The sequence below is a fragment of the Rutilus rutilus genome, assembly GCF_951802725.1.
Source record: "Rutilus rutilus genome assembly, chromosome: 17".
Classification (NCBI taxonomy): domain Eukaryota; kingdom Metazoa; phylum Chordata; class Actinopteri; order Cypriniformes; family Leuciscidae; genus Rutilus; species Rutilus rutilus.
In genome coordinates, this window is record NC_140230.1 from 15,243,223 (window position 1) to 15,266,987 (window position 23,765).

Consider the following 23,765-nt stretch of genomic DNA (forward strand, 5'->3'; position numbering starts at 1 on the left):
ATGGCAGTATTTGCATGTGTCAAGTAGAACACTTATGTTCATATCTGTATAATGATTCTGCATTAGTGCACATGGACCCATCAGTGAATTATTACAGCATAACATTTCTTTACAGGCAAATCCTTTTCCAAATATCCTTTTCCAAATGTCTGTTCAGTTCTGCTAAACTGCCAGTTGAAGCAGACTGGTTAAACAGTAATTCCTGTGAGGGCTGAAGGCTTAGATTGTGGTTTGGCTATAGACTTGATTCCGCCATACCTGACACTATACTTCTTTGATTGGTTTTTCAGGGTGGTAACTGTATTTCACTATATTCCTGAGCTTCTGCTGAATCACTGCTTTATTTGCAATGAATGGGGCCTTTCCTTCCAACGCCTTGCGGCAATATATCAGCATGGAGCTCGGCAGTAAAGGATATACAATAGCATGCACAGTTGCACTTAGTGTTAGAGTCCACTATTTATATGTACTTCCTTTTTTTTTTTTTTACTAAATAGAAACTTTGTTGATCATAAAGCCAATGGGCACTTGGTATCCTGTAATATCATTCATCAAATCGTAATGTTAGAGGTTAATTCTTCTTGCTTTGAGAGTAACATTGAGATAAAGGTCAAGATAATATTTACCTATCCTTGATGAGAGGATACTTTGAGGAACAACACTCAATCATGTGGATTGGTGCAGGGTTGGAGGATGAATATAATAAAAGGGGGAGAGTAAAAGAAAAGCTTTCAGAAAGTTTTTTAGACTCAATAAAGAATCAACAGCATGTGTATCTCAGCAGTGAGTGTGGCGCTGTTACTGTTCATTTTGTGGATGCTTGTGGTCCAACTCTGTAGACAGACTGAAAGGCAAAGTGACAGAGATGCCAAAGCAAGCAACAAACCAGAAGGTAGGAGGTTTGATTCAAATTAGAGCGGCGTAGATTTAAGAACCTTCCATTGATAACCTGAATACCAGAAAAGTTAAGGAGATTATGGGTGGGTGATATGACCAAAATCTTATATCACGATATGAGTAATTTTATTTCACGGTACGATATATATCACAATATAGTTATTTTTGTTTTAAATAAGGTTTTTATGATTTCAAAATGTTTGATATCATTGACATTTTGATAATTCTTGTCACCATTTTCAATATCACAAAAAACTAATGCTAACTAATTACTAGCATATAGGAAAACAAACAAAGAGACAAATGAAATAGACCTACCAGAAAAACTTCAAGCACTAGAAATAAGAAATAGGCCTACTACGTAAATTGCATTTGTATTAAGTACTCAAATGTATAGAAAACACTGCATAGTCTTCACTGTGTAAATGAAATAATACATTTATACTTATTAAAGTTACAAAAGTGATTCAGTCAAGAGCAGTGAGAGATTTTCTCTTTTTTGTTGTTTGATTACATTAATGACAACAGCAGGTACATTTGGATGCTGTCACTTTAAGACCGACTGCACATATTCAATATACTCGTGTGTTTTCTTTCTCAACTGTTTACGTTCACTGAAGACATAAATGACTGTTTACATGCAAAGACAGGGTCACTTTGACACAAAAGTATTTGTATTTAGTCTGCAAAAATCACTCAGTTCAGTTCTCATGTGCTTTATGAGCAGCGGTGTGCTGCTCTCAGTGATGAGAAACAGTCTCTCTGACAGCAAGCACATATATCGATATGTCATTCGCTGCTTACTTAATCACTAGTTTTTAACCCGCAATACTTAAAAACGCATGCTAATGACAAGCTTCCGTGACTGTGTAGCACAGAAACGTCAAGTGAGCGTAACCACGATAGAGACGATAGTCACAAATTTCTACCGGTTAATCGTGTCTACCGGTATATCGCCCACCCCTAAAGGAGATTGTGAAATTCGACATCTCTGCTTCATTTTGATATGTACTTGTCTTTCCACTTGTACTTGTCTTTCCACTTGTACTTGTCTAGCTGCTGTGCCCAAACTCCAGCATTCCCTCTCTAAGCGCTTCCTTTCTCTTTCTCCCACTCTTCCTGGTCCATTCTCTCTCCCTCTGCTGGGCAATATGCTGGATCTCGCTCAAGATCATCTGCCCATCCACTTGACTGCACTGGCGCATCGCTATGGAAATATCTATCGGCTCAACTGTGGCAGCACAAGTAATTCATCTTTTTATTTGATCTCCATGTTAGTAAAACTCATGACCTATGAACCACAACTAAATCAAATGTAGAATTACACAAACTTTGGTCATTCATCAATTTTGAATCATTTTGAACATTTAAATATTTAGATTTTTCAATAAAAACAACAGAGCAATGGGTATGCATTTTGTTTTTGAGGAAAGGATTACATATTCATAGTTATTTATCTTTGTTTATGTTTACATAACAGTATTTCATTCATTTCTCCCAATATGTTAGGAATATGGGATATATTACATTTTGAGGCTAAAAAAGTAAATTCACATGTAACTCCTGTTCCATGTTTTCTGTTCAGCATCAGACTGTGATGTAAGCACGTATTAGTAGGCTATGAAAGAAAGCGTACATGTTTGTCATGTGGTACAAGGAATGCAAGTAAAAATAAACTGCATGTTTGAGAGCAACTCTTCCTGTGTATGTGTGCTTTCGTTTATTAGACAAGAAAGACTGCATTCTCCATTCTATTATTTATTTATTTTTTCATATTTGTTTTATAGCTGTTAGTAAGATAAGCAAAAGTAAAAAAAAAATGTTTTTTTAAAAAGCTACACTGGCAAACATTCAGACAAGAGTCAATTATGTAATGATGGTATATTTTAACCAGAAACATTATTTTTCAGTGTTATTATTATATAAAAACCAAAACAAAGGTTTGGCATTTTAATTGTAACATTAAAATGTGATTTATTTTTGCTGTTCCGAAATAATCTTGTGATTCATGATTGGTTTACCGTTTACTTTTTTCTGATCAATAACAAAAAATAACATAGTTTGAGAAATATTCAGAGGAGTAAAAAAATAATAATGTTGCAACTACTGTTACGTTAGTCTCCCTTATGTCATTAACAATATCTTTTCATGTCTTTTATTGTTTTTTGCAGCCATGGTGATATTAAACAGTAGTGAAATCATCCGCGAGGCTCTGATTAAAAAATGGTCTGACTTTGCTGGGAGGCCTCATTCATACACAGGTAACTTACTTTGTTCAACTAGCTCAGCAGTCAATTGATTATCTTTTCAAAAAGACTGCCTATATTTCATATCTCATATGTGTTTGTTCTTGTACCTCACTCTTAGCTGATACAGTGTCAGGTGGAGGGCGAACCATTTCTTTGGGTGATTTCAGTGAGGAATGGAAGGCTCATAGGCGTTTGGTACATAGTGCTCTGCAGCGCTGCGCGACTCATTCCCTGCACTCTGTCATAGAAAAGCAAGCACACCATCTCTGTCAGGTAAAGGGCAGATACACACAGGCTGCGTTTCAGTCCAATTTTATATGCTCTTCCCTCACTAACTTCCCTCCGTCTCATTCACTCGGATGTACGTCATTGCTTACGTTGTACGAGTGCCCACTGCTGGTGGAACCCTTACAATATGTTTAAATGGAACGCACTAAGCCCTTGATCACTTGAATCACTGATTTATTCATTCTTTTTTTCTATATGTATGCTTGGGCTGTTGGAGAAAATGACAAAAATTGCACAAATGAAAATGATAACAATACAATAAACTATAACAGTCAGCTTAAAGTAGCTTCAAGCATAATGCGGTTAAATGTCAAAATAACTCCCAATACCATATAGGCTACTAGAGCTGTGTGGGGTGGGGGTAAAAGCACAATCTGCTGTGACATCACAATCGTGTTGCATTGTGGTCTATGGATCTGTCTGAATTGTACATATTAAGTAGACTCGCTCCCTCTGTCAAAATTGAGGGGTGGAGGAGGGTCTATCCAAATACACTTCACTCACCCACTTGACAAAGTTGAATGCACTTCAAAATGCACTGAAAAAAAACTATAAGTAAAATTTACTTAATTTTTCTTTGGCAAGTTTTTTGCACGCATATTTCTAAAGTAAATTTCACATATGGAATTAAGTAAACTCTACTTAACTAAGTTAAGTGAAAGTAACTTAGAAAATAAGTAATTTTAACTTGTCTAGAAAAAGTTGAGTAATATCTATTCAGTTGAAGTTTCCTTTGCAATACATCTCACTTAAACAACATAACATTGAATAAAACCACATTTTTTATAGTATATGCTTTATTTAGAAACATCTAAATAATTAGTACATTATCAACAGTTTTGTGTCGCAGAGACCTCAATACTTGGTAGACAATACACAATGACGGTAACATTTGATGCATCATTTTTGTGTTTGAATGTGTCATTTTGAGTAGAAAATGAACTCCAAACTTCACAAAATGGCAAGTTACTAATCCTAACAACAAAAGCAATGATAAAACAGTGTAAATACAGCTGGAAAACAGTGAAAAATCAACCTCATTAATTATTCAAAGCCCAGTGCATGATGGGAACACCAGTATCAGAAAAGTTGAGTAATTTTACTTAATTTTATAACGTTGATATTTACGCTTTCATTTCTACATGCTTGAATTGAGTGCTAATATATAATTTACTTAGTTTTTTTACTTCTTGCCTGAACTAACTTTTCATGTAAATTACATTGTTTTTTTCTGTAGTATTTACTTCACCACAAAATCATTTTTATCAGTGTGGCGGCAGAAATTGACCCAAAAGGGAAGTGCTTAGGAAAGTTGCGAGTGTGTCTAAAAGTGGAGTTAAACGCAGTCACACACTGATACATACTTCATCATGACAGACTTTTATCCGTTTCCAGGTCATGGGTCAAGTACAAAGGAGCAAGAAAATGAGAATGCAGAATTCAGGAAACGAGAAGCACCCTCTGACACGCACACACACACACACACACACACACACACACACACGTTGGGTTATACTGTATGTTTTGTGGGGACTTTCTATAAACATAATTATTTTTATTCTGAACAAACTGTATATTCTGTCCCCTAGCTCTAACCCTAAACACAACCCTCACAGAAAACTTTCTGCATTTTTACATTAAAAAATAATTTAGTATGACCTTAAAATGTCCCCACAAGGTCAAAATTGTCATGTTTTACTGCAACGTAGGGTTTACCCGGACCACAGACATTTAACTATCAAATAACATGGGGGGTCTAAGATAAAAGCATTCGAAAATGTTGAATTTGTAACATTTTGGAATGTTGGATTTTTTTTTTTTTTTTTTAATGTTTAAAATAATTATTAAAACCACACTTACACAGATTAATCCCTTAAAAGAAAACATTTTGTGGTTTTGAAACAGGTGTTGCGGGACTACAAAGGAAAAGCAGTGGATTTATCTGAAGATTTTACTGTGGCCGCGAGTAATGTCATCACAACACTAACCTTTGGCAAAACTGTAAATGATGTTTAAAAGTTATTCCCCACAATATACAATTTATGTGTCCTCAATGTCATGGTCTCACTCACACTGAAACCTCCTGCTGCCTCTCATTGTGACAGTATGATAAGAGTTCAGAAGAGTTGCAGAAGCTGCAGGACTGTCTGAATAAGATTGTGTCTCTTTGGGGTTCACCCTGGATCTCAGCACTGGACTCCTTCCCTCTGCTCAGGGTAACACATTTGATTTTAACCCCCAAGTTGCTGGATTTTAGAATTGTTTTGACCCTAGATGCATTTCATTTGCACCCTTTTTTAAATTTATTTTTCCTCATAGAAATTACCCAACACCCCATTCTCTCGTCTCATGAAGGAGGTAGCCAGACGTGATGAACTGATAGGGAAACACATAGAGGAGTTTAAGGTAAGAATGAATGCTCAAATAATTAATAAAATGATTAAACATAGTTAACTAAAATGTGCTAAGTACTAATGGAGTGGCATGTGCAGAGAAGTGACCATAAAGAAGGCAGCACGCTGACTTCTTCACTTCTGCAGTGCCTTGAACCACCACAAGGAGCAGCCAATCAAATGGTGAGCAATGGAACATGATTTGTTTGGAGATTTCTGGAGTTTCCCAAACTGGAGACCTCAAAATACTGAAATAAATTGTATATTTTGCTATTGAATGAAAAACAGGCATAACATTGTGTTTGAATGTCCTGGGGGGGGGGGGGGATGTTTGTTTAATGAATAATTATTTAATCTATAAAAGACAAACTGAGTTGTTAGCTTCTTTTGTTCTTACAAAATGTTGAAAAGAATAAAGGAAAGAACTTGTAATCAGTAAAATAAATGAAATATCTTTTCTTTAACCTATTCAAGACAGTACAGTAAAAAATACAGTGTTCTTCAAGCTGTTCCCTTTAAATGTAAACAAACAGACACCTAAAGGTGCGGTCACATTTTAAATTTCATATTCATTTCAATTGAAATCTGCACAATCAGGAGTTTGGCATGGGGGCAAACAATTTTTACTATAATGAATCCAATATTGTTAACCAAATTATTGTTGTCTCCTATATATAGACTCTGACAAACACTCATGTGCACATGACTATAGTGGATCTGCTAATTGGAGGGACAGAAACTACTGCTGCCTTGCTCAACTGGACTGTGGCCTTCCTTTTACATAGGCCTGAGGTACCTATTGTTTTCTGCAGCCTATTTAAATGTCTTCTATCTACAAGCAATCATGGTCCTGGAGGGTCAATGGCCTGTAGAGTTTAGCTCCAACTTGCCCTAACATACCTGCCTGGAAGTTTTTAGTCATCCTGAAGACCTTGATTATCTTGGTTCAGGTGTATTTAACTTGGGTTATGTTGTGGCAAATTCATAGTTCTTTTTGGTTCAGGTCTCAAAGAAGTTTCTCAGAGTCGAGGTTCCAGGTCAGAAGAATTAACTTTATTGACAGGCAACAAAGTGAGAAGCCGGCTGGCCATCCGGACATCTAAAGTTACAATGGCCAGTGTTCATGTCTTATACTTTTTCTTATCGCTAGGTGCCCAATGGGCACCCTCAAAACTATCTCTTCCTCTCTGTCACGCTCGGTGACCTTGACACAGTTAGACATGTCTTCTAAATTGGTCAAACCCCACATAATGGTGCTTTGTTTCATACAGTATTTTGACACTCTGCATGTCTGGGTATTTTTCCATTCTCTCATCTTTTTCAGACCTATTTTTTCATGCTTGTCATTTTCATTACATCATACTCAGCAGCCATATCACCCTGTAGCCCAAGACTGGTTGCCCACTGAAGCTAAGCAGGGCTGAGCCTGGTTAGTACATGGATGGGAGACCTCCTGGGAAAACCAGGTTGCTGCTGGAAGAGGTGTTAGTGAGGCCAGCAGGGGGTGCTCATCCTGTGGTCTGTGTGGGTCCTAACACCCCAGTATAGTGACGGGGACACTATACTGCCAAAAAGAGCACCGTCCTTCGGATGAGACGTTAAACCGAGGTCCTGACTCTCTGTGGTCATTAAAAATCCCAGGATGTCCTTCGTAAAAGAGTAGGGGTGTAACCCCGGCATCCTGGCCAAATTTGCCCCTTGGCCTCTGTCCATCATGGCCTCCTAATCATCCCAATATACTGATTGGCTTCATCACTCTGTCTCCTCTCCACCAGTAAGCTGGTGTGTGGTGAGCGTTCTGGCGCAATATGGCTGCCGTCGCATCATCCAGGTGGATGCTGCACATTGGTGGTGGTTGAGGAGATTCCCCCTTCTATGTAAAGCGCTTTGAGGTCTCAGAAAAAGCGCTATATAAATGTAACGAATTATTATTTATTATTATTATTAGACATGAATCAAGGAAAATTCTCCAACATATCCCCCCTTTGGGACTAATCCTAGTCCCACCTTCATTTCTGTCCCAGAATGCATCTTCATGATCAGGCTTCTCTCCATTATCTTTCAATCATGGCCAATATGGACCATCCATCTCTCTTATCAATAAGCCCACTCACGAAGGTACACCCTGGAGGAATAGTGAGACCAAACATCTCCGCCCCCACTCGACTAGAGCGGAGTAAAAGATCCCACCTTCCTTTTCTATTATCAGTCTTGAAGGGATAGATTACTTCAAACATTTGATTTTTCAGCATAATCAACATATCTCAGTGTACAGACTTGAAGTTAGGATTATCCCACGGTGCCAGAGGAACTGCACAGGCGCTTCCGGTGGCCTGGAGTGCTATCTGGGTTGCGCCATCGTTGCCAGAGGTGCCCTGGGCACTATCTGGTGTTGGAGCAGACACCAGGTTTTTAAACCACCAGTTGAGTCTGCCCTTGCTGGTCCGGCAATTGGCGACCGCGCTTGTAATTAATTTCTCTTTTTACCCCGTGGAAACATCTACCAGTAGTCTAATGCATGTACTTCACTTTTGATTCATAAAAACTTTAGAATATTAAAAGAACTCTGTTATAAGAGTAAAATGATTAGTAAGTGATAAAAGTAGTAAAAACATTCTAATCTTTTCCCTTTATATCTGGTTGCGTTACCTCGTACCACGGGCAATGACCTGCTTCAAACCTTGTATCGTCCCCTCTCATTCACATATTCATATTTGTGACAGTTAGTGTGATTATATGTAAAAATATTCTCAGTAGGATTATAAGTGTAAAAAAAGAAAACACTCAGGAAGGGGTCCTTTATAAAAAAAATCAAAGAAACAATTAAAACCCCTCTAACTAACTCCCTACTCTATTCATGTTCTAATGATCTGTCTAATTTGTGATCTCCATATATTGTTAGTGTCTCTTGTCGCCCCCCTTTGCTGCCATAAATGTATTTCAGATAGAGAGGCTCTGGATTGCATTTGAGCAATGCTGTCTACAGCAGGTAGGGGCTGGATCAGAACAGACGGTGCCATAACTGCTAATTGACATCCTGAGGCTTGTTTAGCCTGTATATCGGCCGCATTATTGCCTTTCCTCACAAAGTCATTGGCTTTTTTTTATGAGCTTGACACTTAATAATGGCCAATTTGGTTGGAAACATCATAGCTGTGATTAGTTTAGTAATTTGGTCCCCATGTTGGATTGGGGTTTCATCACTCTTTTTGAATCCTCTTAGTTTCCATACTGCACTAAAGAGATGACATACGTCATTGGCATATGCAGAATCGGTATAGATGTTGGCTACTTTGTTTTTAGCCAACATGCAAACTTCAGTAAGTGTTTTAGTTCGGCCAATTGTGCTGAGCAAGGTTGTCCACAATGCTGCATCAAAACAGAATTGAAACTATCTCCATCTCTTTGTACAACAGCAAAACCAGCATGATTACCTAAATGGTCTCTAAAACACGAGCCATCCACAAAGTAGTCCACGTCTGCATCAACAATTGGTGTTGATTCCAAATCTGGTCTCAGACGAGTAAAGGCCATAGAGGCAGAAACACATTCATGAGGTGTTCCCTCCCCCTCTAGCTGGACAAAATTAGCTGGGTTTGCTGCAGTAAATCTCTTTATTGTATCATCAGAATATGTTAGTAAAGTGGAGTATGTCAAACATCTAGCTTGGGTCAAAACAAAACGTCCTTGTTCTATTAAATCAGCAACTTTATGATGAGTGTATTGAAGGGTTACAAATTTAAGAATCTACTTCAGATATGCTTCCTTACATAACATCACATAAGAAAACTAAGAGTTGAACTGTGTGTGAATGTTACATAGTCTTAGTTCTCGGGACCATGTGTTGTTTATACCTTTTGGGGAAGTCTTTAATCTTCCTACTCAGAGTTGAACTATGTGTGAATGTTACAAAGTCTTAGTTCTCGTGACCATGTGTTATTTATACAATTTGGGGGGTACCATTATCTCAGTTGGGGGTAATTGCCTCTATTGTCTTTAGATGATTAGATTCAGGCTGTGTGTAAGTTCAGCATCTTTAGGGACTGCCCACTGAAATGCCTATAAAGAAACCATGTAAAGTTACGTTAGTTAGATAATGTTGGACGAACCGCAGCCGCGCTCAATAAAGAAACTCTTCTGTTTGAACGTGATCCCAACGTCTCCTGGTCTGCTTTGAAGAAAGAAAAACTTTCCAACAGATGGTGCCGTGACCCGGATGGAGAAACTGAAACTCAACAAAGAATGAACTTTTCCAGACGGAATCTTGAAACTTCAAGCTCAAAGATCTGAATCTTGAAACTTCAAGCACAAAGATCTCAACAAAGCTGACTGAGTTCCAGACGAATGTTTTCTGTACAACCAACGATTCGGTGAGTTTCACTCTATTCAAAGAACCGATGCAGACCAGTACAAATTTGTTTTCCTCTGCGCCGACAGAGAAGAAGTTAACAAACAGCTGCAGGGTTTTGTTAACTAAGTTATCCTCTAAAGTTGTCTTTTAGAGATTAAGTTTATCCTCTGTTCTTGTCAGGCAGGGAAGATTAGCGTAAAGTGCTAGTAATTTGTGTTATCCTTTGCTCTGGGCAAGGAAGGTTAACAATAGTTGATCTGTGTTAACGTGTACCCTCTGTTGATAAGAGAAGTTTAGTGTTTGTTTGTGTGGTAACATAGAAATTCACAAAATGTTTAGGAAAAGTACTAGACTGATTCCCACAACTGAGAAAGCTGGACTAGCTACACCTTTATGGACAGATAGTGAATTCAAGTCTTTGTTATCAGAGCACATGGACTCCATCGTAACTGAGCCAGTCAGATTGAATTTAACAAAGAAATTTGGCATTGATGCAGATAAAGTATGGTCAATTGAAGATTGCAAGAAAGTGTTGGGTGCATGTATCAGGAAGAAAAATGTGAAAGGTATTATCTTCTGTCACAGAGAATTTAGCTTATCCATTGTACAAGAACAAGCTCGTTGTATTGATAAGTTAAAAGAACAGAACAAACAATTGCATACTCAAGTGTCCTGTTTCACGAAAAAGTTGGGCCATAACAAGGCCTCAACCAAATGTGACTCAGAAGACCAACAGTCAGATGAAAGCTATCCTGATTTACAGTCTTTTGATAGAATAGAAGACAATGTCAATGTAAATGCAGTTGAAGTGTGTGGGGCAAGGAGAAGATCTCAGGGAGCTGAGGGAACTGAAAGTGTTCCTCCCAACTCTTCTGTTGTCCAAATACAAACTGTTGCCAAAGCGCTAGGACCAAAAGATATAGAGAGATTATTCCAGAGCTTACCCTCAGCACACACACATTTTTCTGAATTTAGAAGAGCATTGATCAGTAAAATGCGTCTTTACGACATGTCGTTGCCAGAAGTCACACAGCTGATGTCACAAATTCTAGCTGAATCTGAATTCAACAATTTTGAGTCCGCTGTTACTTCCGAACTGCTATATGCCAGTAAAGGTGATTTGAGAGAAGGTGTCTTGAAAATTCTAAAGAATATCTTAGGACCCAAAGTAGGGCTGGGCGATATATCGATATAAAAAATATATCGATATATTTTGAAATGCGATATGGAATTAGACCATATCGCATATATCGATATATATTTCAAATTTTCAAATAGTCCGCCCCTCCTTCCACTCTGCGCGCGTGTTTAGAGCATGTTATGTTATGAGAGGCGAATCATGACTACTTCAGAAAACCCAGCACAATAGGAACTAACAGGCAGTGACATAAGTGTACGCTGAAATAAAGTTTTTCACCTCAGAAACACGGACTTCCTTGTCCTGTCAGCCGTTATACTGTGCTCGGAGCGCACACTCTTCAATTGCACGTGCAAATGCGGCGGCGCGCGCGCTGTGTATCGCTTCACTGTAGGCTATATGAAGTGCAAAAGAAACTATACAAGCATGCAACGCCGTTACATTGTAAATTACACGAAATAAAAGTAATGCAGGTATGATTTTCATTCTATTCACCAGGAGCAGTTTCCATGGTTCATTAACAGTTATTGTTAATATTGTGTATTCACCATGGTAACTGTCGTTTACTTTATTTTTCTTTGTGTTATTTTTTATATTTTTAAATGACTGTAGTGGCTCATACCACATTGTATTAACAAAAACTAGTTTGGGACTGCTATTTAATAGCTTTAGCATAGCCCTACTGTTTATTTATTAGTAGCCTACTAGTCTTTACTAGTCATATTTTTACAATTTATGTTAAGTAAAGGGGGACAGTACTTGTGTGTGTGTGTGTGTGTGTGTGTGTGTTAACAAATTTGTGTAAACGTGTTATAATTTGCCTATATATATGTAGGCTATATATAATCAAATTATAACATGTTTACACAAAATTTGTTTATATATATTCAATGTAAACTTTGATAATCATAATTAATAAATCACAATTACAATTCCAAGGGAATAATTGGCAATTATGATTTTTGTGATAATCGGTGCAGCCCTAAGGTAAAGAAACCTGTTTATAATTTATTAATTTGATTTTGCAACTGTTCACTGAAATAGCCGGTTTCAATAAAACTACTTGTGGCGTCATGTTTGGCTTTGACTTTGACTGAACATTTGCTCTCACTTTGCAGAAAAAATATCGGGATATATATCGTATATCGATATTCAGCCTAAATATATCGGGATATGACTTTTGGTCCATATCGCCCAGCCCTAACCCAAAGTAAATTGGTCTAGAGTTACTAGCTGTGTACAAAAGAAAGAAGAAACTGTGAGTGAATATACTGAGAGGTTTTGTCAGGCAGCCGTAACTTACAGTGGAATAGTGGATGATTCCGAAAGTGTGCTAGCTGACAAAGGAGCTCTAATACGAATTTGGGCAGATGGTCTTTTAGCTGAGTACAGAACAGCCTTGCCATTCCTTGATATTACGTGGGCTAACAGAACTCTCAGAAGTAACCTAGAAAGTTTAGCTATTTGGGAAAGAGATTCTGATGTTAAAGAAAGAGTAAAAATTGCAGCAGCATCCTTTAAGATTAACACAGAGAATGAACAGAAACGTAAAACGTCCTAAGAGAGAGGGCAGCTGTAATTACTGTGGTAAACCTGGCCATTGGATGAGAGAGTGTAGGAAAAACAAAAATAACTTTTTGGGCTGTGAGTGCTTAATTTCCCCAGAAACAACAACAAAGACGAAAGACTGATTTTTGTTTAATAGAACAAAAGGAAAGTGACTGTCTCAGCCTTCTTTTGGGGAACCCTGGTTAAGTAAAGTCACAGCCGTAAATGTTATACCACAGAAATATTCCAGTCAGACCCCCATGCCCTATTATGACGTCTACTATGACTGATGTTTCACTGGAGAATGGAAATGTGCCAATTTTCTCACACACTGTACAGTGTGCACACAACAGGGACAGTATAGGACACAGACCAGTGTGGAGCCCATGGAAGAACCGAAGTGCAACAGGCCTCGGGGGTCAGCCATGTGGTGAAGATTTCCTCATAGGTTTCCCCCTCAGTAGCTTATCCCCACCTCACTGGTCCATAGGTGTCAAAACAATTAAGAAATATGGAAAGAATGAAACAACAACAGCAGACTCTAAAAACCATACAACCCTAGTGTTTGAAGAAATACTGCTCTGTTTTCTGTTTTTCTTTCTTACTCTGTGCAGATAAACACTTGATGGCTGTTCCGAGATCCATACGCAACGACCGCGTCTCACCTGCATATGAAGCCACAACCTCAAGACGACAACTGCTGAACGAACTATCCCAAAAGAAAAAGAAAAAAAATACACAACGCAGAGACTCACCTACGGGAACTTCAGTCATCCATCAGAGAACTTTAACAATCTACAACAAGACATTCTTGATCTTTCAACAAAATTACACCCGATGACTGAAGATAACTTTTCATGGTTCGGAAACCGGTTAGTATCAAGTGTGTCAACCAACAAATGACTCACGTCCAGCACAAGGAAATAACAGTTTTCAACCAGAAAAGACTATTACTCGTAAGGACTTCACGGACCCTAATTGCATGTTTTGTTTCTGTGTCAGCATGCAATTACAGATGAACAACACAGATCATGCTTGTGCCTGTAACTTTTTCAAGTTACAAGAATGAACTTTTAAGTGTCTAAATTTGTATTTTGTGAGAGTTTTAAAGAACTCTCAAAGAGGGGACTGAAGGGTTACAAATTTAAGAATCGATTTCAGATATGCTTCCTTACATAACATCACATAAGAAAACTAAGAGTTGAACTGTGTGTGAATGTTACATAGTCTTAGTTCTCGGGACCATGTGTTGTTTATACCTTTTGGGGAAGTCTTTAATCTTCCTACTCAGAGTTAAACTATGTGTGAATGTTACAAAGTCTTAGTTCTCGTGACCATGTGTTATTTATACAATTTGGGGGGTACCATTATCTCAGTTGGGGGTAATTGCCTCTATTGTCTTTAGATGATTAGATTCAGGCTGTGTGTAAGTTCAGCACCTTTAGGGACACCCCACTGAAATGCCTATAAAGAAACCATGTAAAGTTACGTTAGTTAGATAATGTTGGACGAACCGCAGCCGCGCTCAATAAAGAAACTCTTCTTCCCAACGTCTCCTGGTCTGCTTTGAAGAAAGAAAAACTTTCCAACAGTATATTATGACTAGATAGCCCATGGTGACAACAGAGGCTTTATCATAAGCAAAATATTAGTCTAATATAAATATATATCTTGTTGATAGCATGGTGGGTAGCCTTGAGCAACATTATCCAATTTGGTGCTATAATATGCGATATGTTTTATCCAGTCTTAAATCTTCCAAATCACGCTTCAGTACTTGGTTCAAGACATGTGGTGTTTAAATCCTCGGGGTATGTATATTGTTTACCTTGGTAAGTGAATGAAAAAAGGTTTCTGCTTTCGTCCGCTAACGGGATGCTGAAAAATGTAGAACAGAGATCAATTACAGTGAAATAATTAGCAGCAGGTGGAACATTTTTTCAATAGCATATGTGGATTTGGGACTTCTGCCGGCCAATCTTCCACTATCTCATTGACTGGCCTTAAATCATCGACTAATCTCCATTTTGACTTATTGGCCTTTTCAACTGGTAGAATGGGCGTTACAATAACTAACAGTTTCAACCAACACTCCAGCCTTTAACAATCCATCGATTGTTTTTCTAATTCCTTCTACTGCTTCACGTCTTAATGGGTATTGTTGTTTTCTTGGCAACTTCATTCCTGATTTTACTCTAATTCTAACAGGATTGGCTGACTTCACCAGTCCCACATCTGTATCATGCTGAGACCACAACTCTACCGGTACCTTTTGTTCCATCTCCAATTTCAGCTCCTCCATTTTTGACTTCAATTCATTTTTTCTTTTCTGTCTCTACTATTAATTTAGGGATCCCTAACATGTTAGTTGAGCATAAAATGTTAAGATGTGTCATAAAAATGAAAGGGTTTTCAGTGGTTTCCCACTGTTTTTCTGTAGAATTCAAATATATTTTCTGTCCCCTCGTTTTTTCTAACCAGTCGTTTTCTAAAATCGGGTTTCTCAGTGGATCATATATCATTGTACAATGAAACTCAGATTCTGGCACACTTGATTTTTTAAACTGTTCTGCTGGTTCTGATTAGTCTGTTGCCATGGTTGGTACATCTGTTCACGCAGCGGTTCATTTTGGGGCCATGGGTTAATACAACAGTTTCTCTTGATATGTCCAGGCTGGTTGCACCCCCAACACATGCCTTGAGTGTCTTGTGTTCTTTGTTGATTGTTGTATTCTCTTCCTCTCCCTCGTCCTCTTCCTGGCATTGCTCCATTTCTGTTGTTTTGCTGTTCAGGTAGGTATATAACAATTGGTGCACTTGGCTGTTGTTGATTTCCTGGGGTGTTGGATGTGCTCTGACCCATAGGGGCTGGTGCCTGCGGCATGGCTTGTGCAGCTGGGTTCGGTATGTTCACCGCTGCCATCACTGCAGACTGATCTTCAACATCTTTCATGGTAGCTTGGACTTTCTTCTTTTTGTTGATTAGTTCATCCAGCTGTAATTGGGTCAGCCTTCTTTGAAGCTCTCTTTCTTGATTCTTCAGCTTCTGTTCACTCTTCCTGTATTGTTCTACTGCATGAGTCACATGGTCACAGAACTCTCTTGTCGTCTTTGAATTCAGTCCCACTACATCTTCCAGCTTGGCTTTTACAACGGGTGGCATGGCTTCCATTATAGCAGCCCTGAACAGCACTGTTATCACTGGATCTCATTCAGGGTCTTTTTCTAGCTCTTGCTTCCATCTTCGTGATTGTCTCTGGACGTAGGTGGTTGGGTTTTCTTCTTTGCCCATTGGTTCCCCTTTTAATAACTTTGGATCCATCTGGGTGGGATAATGTCCTCTGAGGGCTTGCCACATCACTGTTCTGTAATGGTCAAGTGGTATGGCATCCATCCTTGTCGAGTCAACTGCTTAGTTAAGTCCTGAGTCATCAAGGATTTCATTTGTTCTTGCACCTCCCACACACTTTGCCAGGAGGGCCTTGATGTCTCCGATGGCTAGTATCTTGCCCATTGTCTCTTCTTCCAGTAGTCGAATCCATTTGCCCGCCCCTTTGTGTATGTCAGGGAGGCGTGCTATCAGTCCTTCTAGATCTTGTCCTGCCCACGGCACATACTGTCCTTGTTGTCCTTTAATCAGGATGGGGCACTGTGTTTGTTTCTCTCTCAGTTGGTCTCTTCCGTCTTCATGCAGATATGCTCCACTCATTGACCTTCTTCTCAAATTGTCCCCTCTTATCCAGTGTGGTTTGCTTTGGGGGAGTTCTTCCAAGAGCAGGGTCTCTTGTTGAATTTGTTCTTTGGTCATGAGTATGTCTCTTTCTATTTCATCCTGTTCAGGTTCGGATTGCTGAGTGTCAGCTTCCATCTCCTTCTTCAGTCTCTCTTCAAGTTCTTGTAGGGCTTTGCTTGCATGATGATAAGGATTGGAGAGGGTGGGGTCTGGGGTTACCCTGGTCAGATGTTTCATGCTTAGGTTGCTGTCTTGACTTCCCCCATAATTCAGTGTGTCTTGCTTTGAAACTTCAAAGATGTCTGTAGTTTTTCTTTCTCTGCGGCCAGGGCTCATTTTTCTGTCGTCATCCTCTCCTCCCTCCCCTCTTGCTTCATCGGTTGGCTCGTCTTCAAGGTCCACTTTACCTTGAACTGTTAAAGTTGCATTCACTAGTGGCAGTTGTTTACCAGTTGAATCATAGGGGGGTGCATAAGGGGCTGGGGTTGCCATTACATCACTTTTATTTTCTATCTTCTCCCTAATTCCCTTAATCAATTTTACCCCCATATCTCTAAAAAGATTCAACACTTCCTGCTCTTTTTCTCTCTTCTCTACTCTTTTTTGCTTTTATCTTGGGCTTTGTGATTCTTTATTAGTGCTCCCATTTCCCTGCACATAGCCAAATCAAATGTTCCCTCTGCTGGCCACTTAGTGTTTAACTTTCTGGTCCTTTTTTCCCACTTCCGAGATAAGTTTTTAATAGCATCTCTACATATCGGATATTGTGATATAATCTGCTCTACAGGGGTCTCTTGTTGCTGTGACATCGAAGCCATTGCTGCAAATCTCAATTATTTCTTCACTCAATTAATCAAATTATAATTTTGTGTTCTCAGTTTTCTGTTAAGTTTAAAAATTCTGGTATCTGTTTAGTTTTTTGAAGATACCTCAAATGGTTCGTATTTATACCTCAGACAATGGCTTCGGCATCACTTTTTCTAGCTGGTTCTAGCTAGGATGTCTTTCTATCTCCTGCCTGTTTCGGTGAATTTACACCCACAAATGAGTTATATATCTTGGATCTTTTTCAAAAACAACCAACACTGCCAGTCTTTCCAATGTCCATTTATCTACAAAGACTGGCCTGATTTCCCCACCCTGCTTGACTTCAAAGATTTTGTCACTATCCCATTTCACTGACCTAATGCACGAACCCACTTTTATGTATACATTTCTCAGAATGGTTGCCACTTTCAATTCTTTAGGCAAATTCCTCCTTTCCTTCCTTTTTACATATGGAATCCATATTGGATCTATCTTTATTTCGATGGCTGTGAGCTGTGGGTTCAAAAGAACTGTTTTTGGAAGATTAAATTTGTTCAAATGTGGTCTCAGGGCTTCAAGAGTTATCTGTTTTTTTGTTGTTTTTTATCACATCACGCCAATCCACTAAGGGCCACTTTCGTTCAACCTGGTTCAAATTTGTTATTTCTGTCCATTTTTTCAAAAACTCATCCTTCCCTTGGTTTGTTAACTCCTGTCTCTGCCCTTCATTATCTATGAACTCTTTTTCTAACCAGAAGTGATTCTTAATACCTTTGGTTAGTTTTAATGCCTCTTAAAAATCATTCTCATCTTTTCTTTCTTCCTGCAATCTAGTCTCCTCTGTCTCATAATTATCTCTCACTCTAGACCACATGTGTACTTTTCTTCAGGTGTCAAAAGGTGAAAAAACTCTATCTCGGTCACTTCTCTCCCTCCTTATTTCTCTATCTCAATACAAACGCTTTCAGTCTGCTATAACGTACACTCATACACCCGGGATTTCATACACACAATCACACAGCCGCGCACAGAGTCACTCACACACACGCACACACACACACAGAGTCGCTCTCCCACACTCAGGCAGAGCCGCTCTCACACACTTATTTATTATTTTCCTATTTTTTCTTGTAACAAATGAAAAGACAAAGTCAATCAATCAAACTTTTGACAATATGGGCTGTGTTTCCCTATTCGGATCACAACGCTTACAGTCCGGAAGATGGCCAAATAGCCGACAAAGCCAATTTCGGGGAATATTCTTTGTTTTTTTATTTTCCTGTCATCAATTTTTGTTTTATCATCCATTAAACTTTTAATAACACTGATTCAAAAATTATTTCTTGTAAGAGTTTTTATTTTATGTGCCTTTGTCTGTCTCAGCTTTCTCAGCCTAATTACTCCCTTTTTCTCACTGAGCGGTGCCAAGGTCACTTTGTAACAATTTCGGGACAGTGGCTCAAATGTAATTTTATGCAGAGCACAGAGCTCAGTTAAAAAGCACTTTATCTCTGCGTCTCCGTCCTTTCTATGAATTCTGCTCAAACACGGCTATATCATTTCTAACTTTTAATTTCTATCACTTTGGTTTTTTTAGAAAAAACACATTATAAGTAAAAGGTATTATTATTATTATCACTTTTGCTAATTTTCTCCGAAATGACTTTTCTCCTTATTTTTAAGATGAAAAATCACTTAGACATACAAACACAAACCACTTTTCTCCTCACATGAAACAGATCACGTGTTTCTCATTTCAAACGCACTTTTCACGTAGTGCGTTGCACGCACACAATACAACAAATAAGACTAACAGATCACGTGCTTGTCATTTCAAACGCACTTTTCACGTAGGGCGTTGCACGCACACAATACAACAAATAACAGATCACGTGCTTCTCACGTGCAACGTGTCTTCTGCGTTGGGGACACGCGCTTCTCGCCTACACAAATAATGTGCTTCTCGCGTTAAAACGCACCTTCTGCGTTTAGGGACAATACAACATATAATTTTGCAAACGCACTTTTCGCATAAAATACCGTGACGCACACGTGTACAATGCACCTCATGCGAATGGAATACGCACCTGCATATGGACAGACAAACAGATACTGCATGCACTGTTTCTCAAAACCTGGAACCTACCCTCCTTCTCTTTTATCACTTTTAGGTTCTTTTTGGTGGAGTCTTTTGTTTAAGGCAGTCACCAACCGGGCGTTGGTGCAAATATATTTTGCAAATATAAGCAAAAATTTGCTTACCTTATTTTATGGCCCACCTTTGTTTTGTGAGGCCTCTGCCAGCACGCCCAACGTGGCCACTCCTCGACCCCTCGTCCACTCCTGGCTGAAGGTCGCCAATTATGTCGTGGCAAATTCATAGTTCTTTTTGGTTCAGGTCTCAAAGAAGTTTCTCAGAGTCGAGGTTCCAGGTCAGAAGAATTAACTTTATTGACAGGCAACAAAGTGAGAAGCCGGCTGGCCATCCGGACATCTAAAGTTACAATGGCCAGTGTTCATGTCTTATACTTTTTCTTATCGCACCCTCAAATCTATCTCTTCCCCTCTGTCACGCCTGGTGACCTTGACACAGTTAGACATGTCTTCTCAATTGGTCAAACCCCACATAATGGTGCTTTGTTTCATACAGTATTTTGACACTCTGCATGTCTGGGTATTTTTCCATTCTCTCATCTTTTTCAGACCTATTTTTTCATGCTTGTCATTTTCATTACATCATACTTAGACATGAATCAAGGAAAATTCTCCAACAGTTGCAGCTAAACTCTGAACAGGACAGTGGTCATCCAGGAGCAGGATTGGAAACCCCTGATCTACAGGTCTAACAAACATTCAGCACACAGTATTTTCATTCTCTCGCCATCCAGGTTCAGAATAAAGTGTATGAGGAGCTGTGTGGTGTGCTGGATGTGCGGTACCCTCAGTACAGCGACCGTCACAGACTGCCGTATCTGTGTGCATTGATCAACGAGATGTTGAGACTACGACCTGTAGCTCCCCTAGCCGTGCCTCACAGAGCCATACGAAACAGCAGGTGAGCATTGAGTGAGATCAGGGGCCGGTTTCACAAAGCTATTTTAGACCGATCTATAGTGTTAGACAAGTCTAAAATTTGCTCATAGACTAGTCTAATGCAAGTTGTTTCACCAAAATAAAGACTGACTTAATTTAGACTAAAAAAATTAGACACCTTACCCCCAGGCTAACTTAGGTCTAAAGGGGGTCGCATACCAGACGAGAAGCGCCGCGCCGCGTCTAGGACAACTCGAGGTATCGCACAACGGACGCGCATTTTCTCAGTTTATGGCCAGCAATATTGTTATGTTTAAGGACATTATGGAATTAAGATAATGTCTGTACTATGTTATGATTGTACTGTACAGTTAAACACAATCGTTGCAAACTTAAGTCTGCAGTCTGAACACTTCACCTCAGAGCGTCCGTTAACTGAATGAATTGAGAATATCACCTGAAATCCGATAACATCAGCAGTTTTCATCCACGCAGCTGATTTCTGTAAATGAATGTAAAACTAAATGTATATTGCAGGACAGGGTGAAGTCAGTAAATACATTAATGATGATTTGAGACAAATATGAGACAAAAATGTAAATGGTGCTCTGTGGCGCGGCAGGATTTTGAACAAGGTCCTGAGCCGTTGCTGGGCGCCGCGGACAGACGCCGAATGGCGCCGCCGGTTTGCACTGCGTTGATATTTTATGCAACAGGAACTTTTCTGAATGCTGTTGGTGACACAGTGGGTCTCAGCAAAGCTTCTGTGTCATGGGTGGTATACAGGGTATCTTGTACCATGTTTTTGTATCTTTTCTGTACATTTTTAACGCTCCGCTCAACGATCGGATTAACGCTGTTAACTGTCGAAGCAATCTTTTTCCAAATTAAACATTTCTTCTTGTTACTACATTCTCCGCTAAATTTCCCAAGTAAAATGTCCTTATAACTGTTATACTCCTCCAACAAACACATATTTTCCGCTGGGGTAAACTGCACTGAGCGGTTGAATGCGCTTACTCGATCCGCCGTTTTTTGTTTTGAAAAGTGTCTTATTTTACCCAGAATGTCAGAGTCTTAAGTGCTTTGTGCAATGGTCTGATTTAGATGTCTATCTGAAGTCTGACTATCTACTATATCTAAGCCATAGTCAAAGTCTATCTTTGTGAAACCGGCCCCAGTACTGTGATCACTAACAATTAGGCTGCATCCAAAATCGCATACTTCCCTGCTAGGTATACAATGCCGAAAACTACTATGTGACAAAAGAAGTATGTCCAAATTCACAGTACTCATAAAAGAGTAGGCAAAATGTACTCGGATGACATACTACTTCCGGGTGAGATTCTGAAATCTCATCATACGATGGACACTTTACGATCCCATGAGGCGACACAAGAGGATTTGCGAATGGCAGTGAAGCAACACCAGAGATGGTCTTGTATTAGGGAGATGAGAGAGTCTGTATCTCTTACCATTGGACCCATACACAAAAGAAATATATTTTCTGGATATGTTTTGGAATATATGCACATATTTGAAATTGGCCCAATAAATATATTTCATACTTATATTTCATATATTTTTGTTATATTTCAGAATATATTTCAATGTATTTTTTTCTGTACGGGTCCCCAAAAGTGTCAAAAATATATGTGGCATATATTCCAAATACATTGAAATATATTCTGAAATATAACAAAAATATATGAAATATAAGTATGAAATATATTTATTGGGCCAATTTCAAATATGTGCATATATTCCAAAACATATCCAGAAAATATATTTCAAATATAATTCTTTTGTGTATGGGGAGAAAGCATAACGGCTAACTTGGATCACATGAGGCAACTCAGCCTATTGTGTAATGGCAGTGACGTCAGTGCATGCAGTTAAAAAATGTATGACAGTCAGTTACAGCTTACGTTAATCAGTTTCATGTGGATTATTAGCGGATTGGTCTTGTGAATAAATGTTCTATATTTGGTAGTAAAGTTACAGTTACAGTTCACTTAACTGCCACCAGTGTCGCTATTAATAAGGGTTTCTGAATTGTTCATATAGCCCTTTTAATGTTCAATCAGATTCTTGAAAGAAATTCATACAGTCCTCTGTTTAGTATTGCAGGCCATTTCATCCCCAAGAATACAATAATCATTCCTAATCTGTATGGTGCCCACCATGATCCAGATGTTTGGAATGATCCATACAGCTTCAAACCTGGTACAAAACCACACAAGTTGTCAGACCTCTCTAATTTACATTTACACATGCAATGCAGTGCTCATTAACCGTGACAGTGAATATGATTTATTTTAGAACGCTTTTTGGAAGATGGTGGCGGGTCCCTTCGTGCCCTGATTCCTTTTGGAGGGGGAGCTCGACTGTGTCTGGGAGAGGCGGTAGCCAAAATGGAGTTGTTTCTCTTCACGGCTTATCTGCTGCGAGACTTTCAGTTCCTGCCTGCCAGTAAAGAGGAGCCTCTGCCTGACCTGCGAGGCGTCGCCAGTGTGGTTCTTAAAGTCAAACCATATGCAATTATAGCACACCCAAGAGAACAGTAACTGATTATGAATAGAGTGTCGCAGGAATGAGGTTTAAAAACCACAAGCATTTTTTTAAATATATTTGCATTGTTGGTCACTTATATTTATCATTTTGAAATATATTCTGAAATATAACAAAAATATATGATGTTAAGTGTGAAATATATTTACATTTATAACATGTAATGTAAAATATATGACAAAATATATGGTCATAAAATGTTTAGCTTGCTTAAGTATTTAGCTTGCTTAAGTATGTATTTTGATCACAGTAATTCCTCTACCTTTTCCCCTATACACAACAGTAGGCAGTATACCCCCAGATGCAGTGTTGAAGAAATTTCCACAGGCCACCAAGGGACAACTTGGGGACAGCTGTCAACTCAAAAATAGCTGAAATAAATAAAAATGTAAAAAATAAATTGAAAATGTGTTGTTTGTTTGTGAAAATGTTAACTTTTTAAATTTCAAAATATATTTCACATGAAACAATTTGCAAAAGTTAAAACATATATGAACATATGTTGTTAGTAAATATATTGACATATTTTCAAAAAAAAAACAACAACATATATTTACATATTTAACTAAAATATATTTATTGGGCCACTTTCGAATATTTGCATATATTCCAAAAATATATTTCAAAATATATTCTGAAAATATATTGCAAATATATTTCTTTTGTGTATGGGGTCTGTCACTAGTTAGCTTTTTACAACCTTCTGTTTATACTTGTGATCTTTATTAAACTTTTCTTTTCATGGTGTAGTTTGTTT

The 23,765-nt window shown here is 38.6% G+C and overlaps 1 protein-coding gene across 2 annotated transcripts; it reads left to right on the forward strand.

The window, feature by feature from the left end:
- The first annotated feature begins 141 nt into the window (after positions 1-141).
- cyp21a2 (cytochrome P450, family 21, subfamily A, polypeptide 2) lies at positions 142-23,755 on the forward strand. Of its 2 annotated transcripts, none has more exons than XM_084385371.1 (12): positions 142-892; positions 1,954-2,142; positions 3,069-3,158; positions 3,265-3,419; positions 5,340-5,435; positions 5,540-5,650; positions 5,754-5,840; positions 5,927-6,010; positions 6,506-6,619; positions 20,293-20,459; positions 22,560-22,663; positions 22,741-23,755. In XM_084385371.1, the coding sequence occupies exons 1-12, from the start codon at positions 769-771 to the stop codon at positions 22,911-22,913; spliced, it is 1,494 nt and encodes a 497-aa protein (XP_084241497.1). In that variant the 5' UTR covers positions 142-768; the 3' UTR covers positions 22,914-23,755. The 2 variants fall into 2 exon arrangements, with proteins under 2 accessions (XP_084241497.1, XP_084241496.1); XM_084385370.1 differs by having other exon boundaries at positions 22,760-23,755.
- Positions 23,756-23,765: the final 10 nt, after the last annotated feature.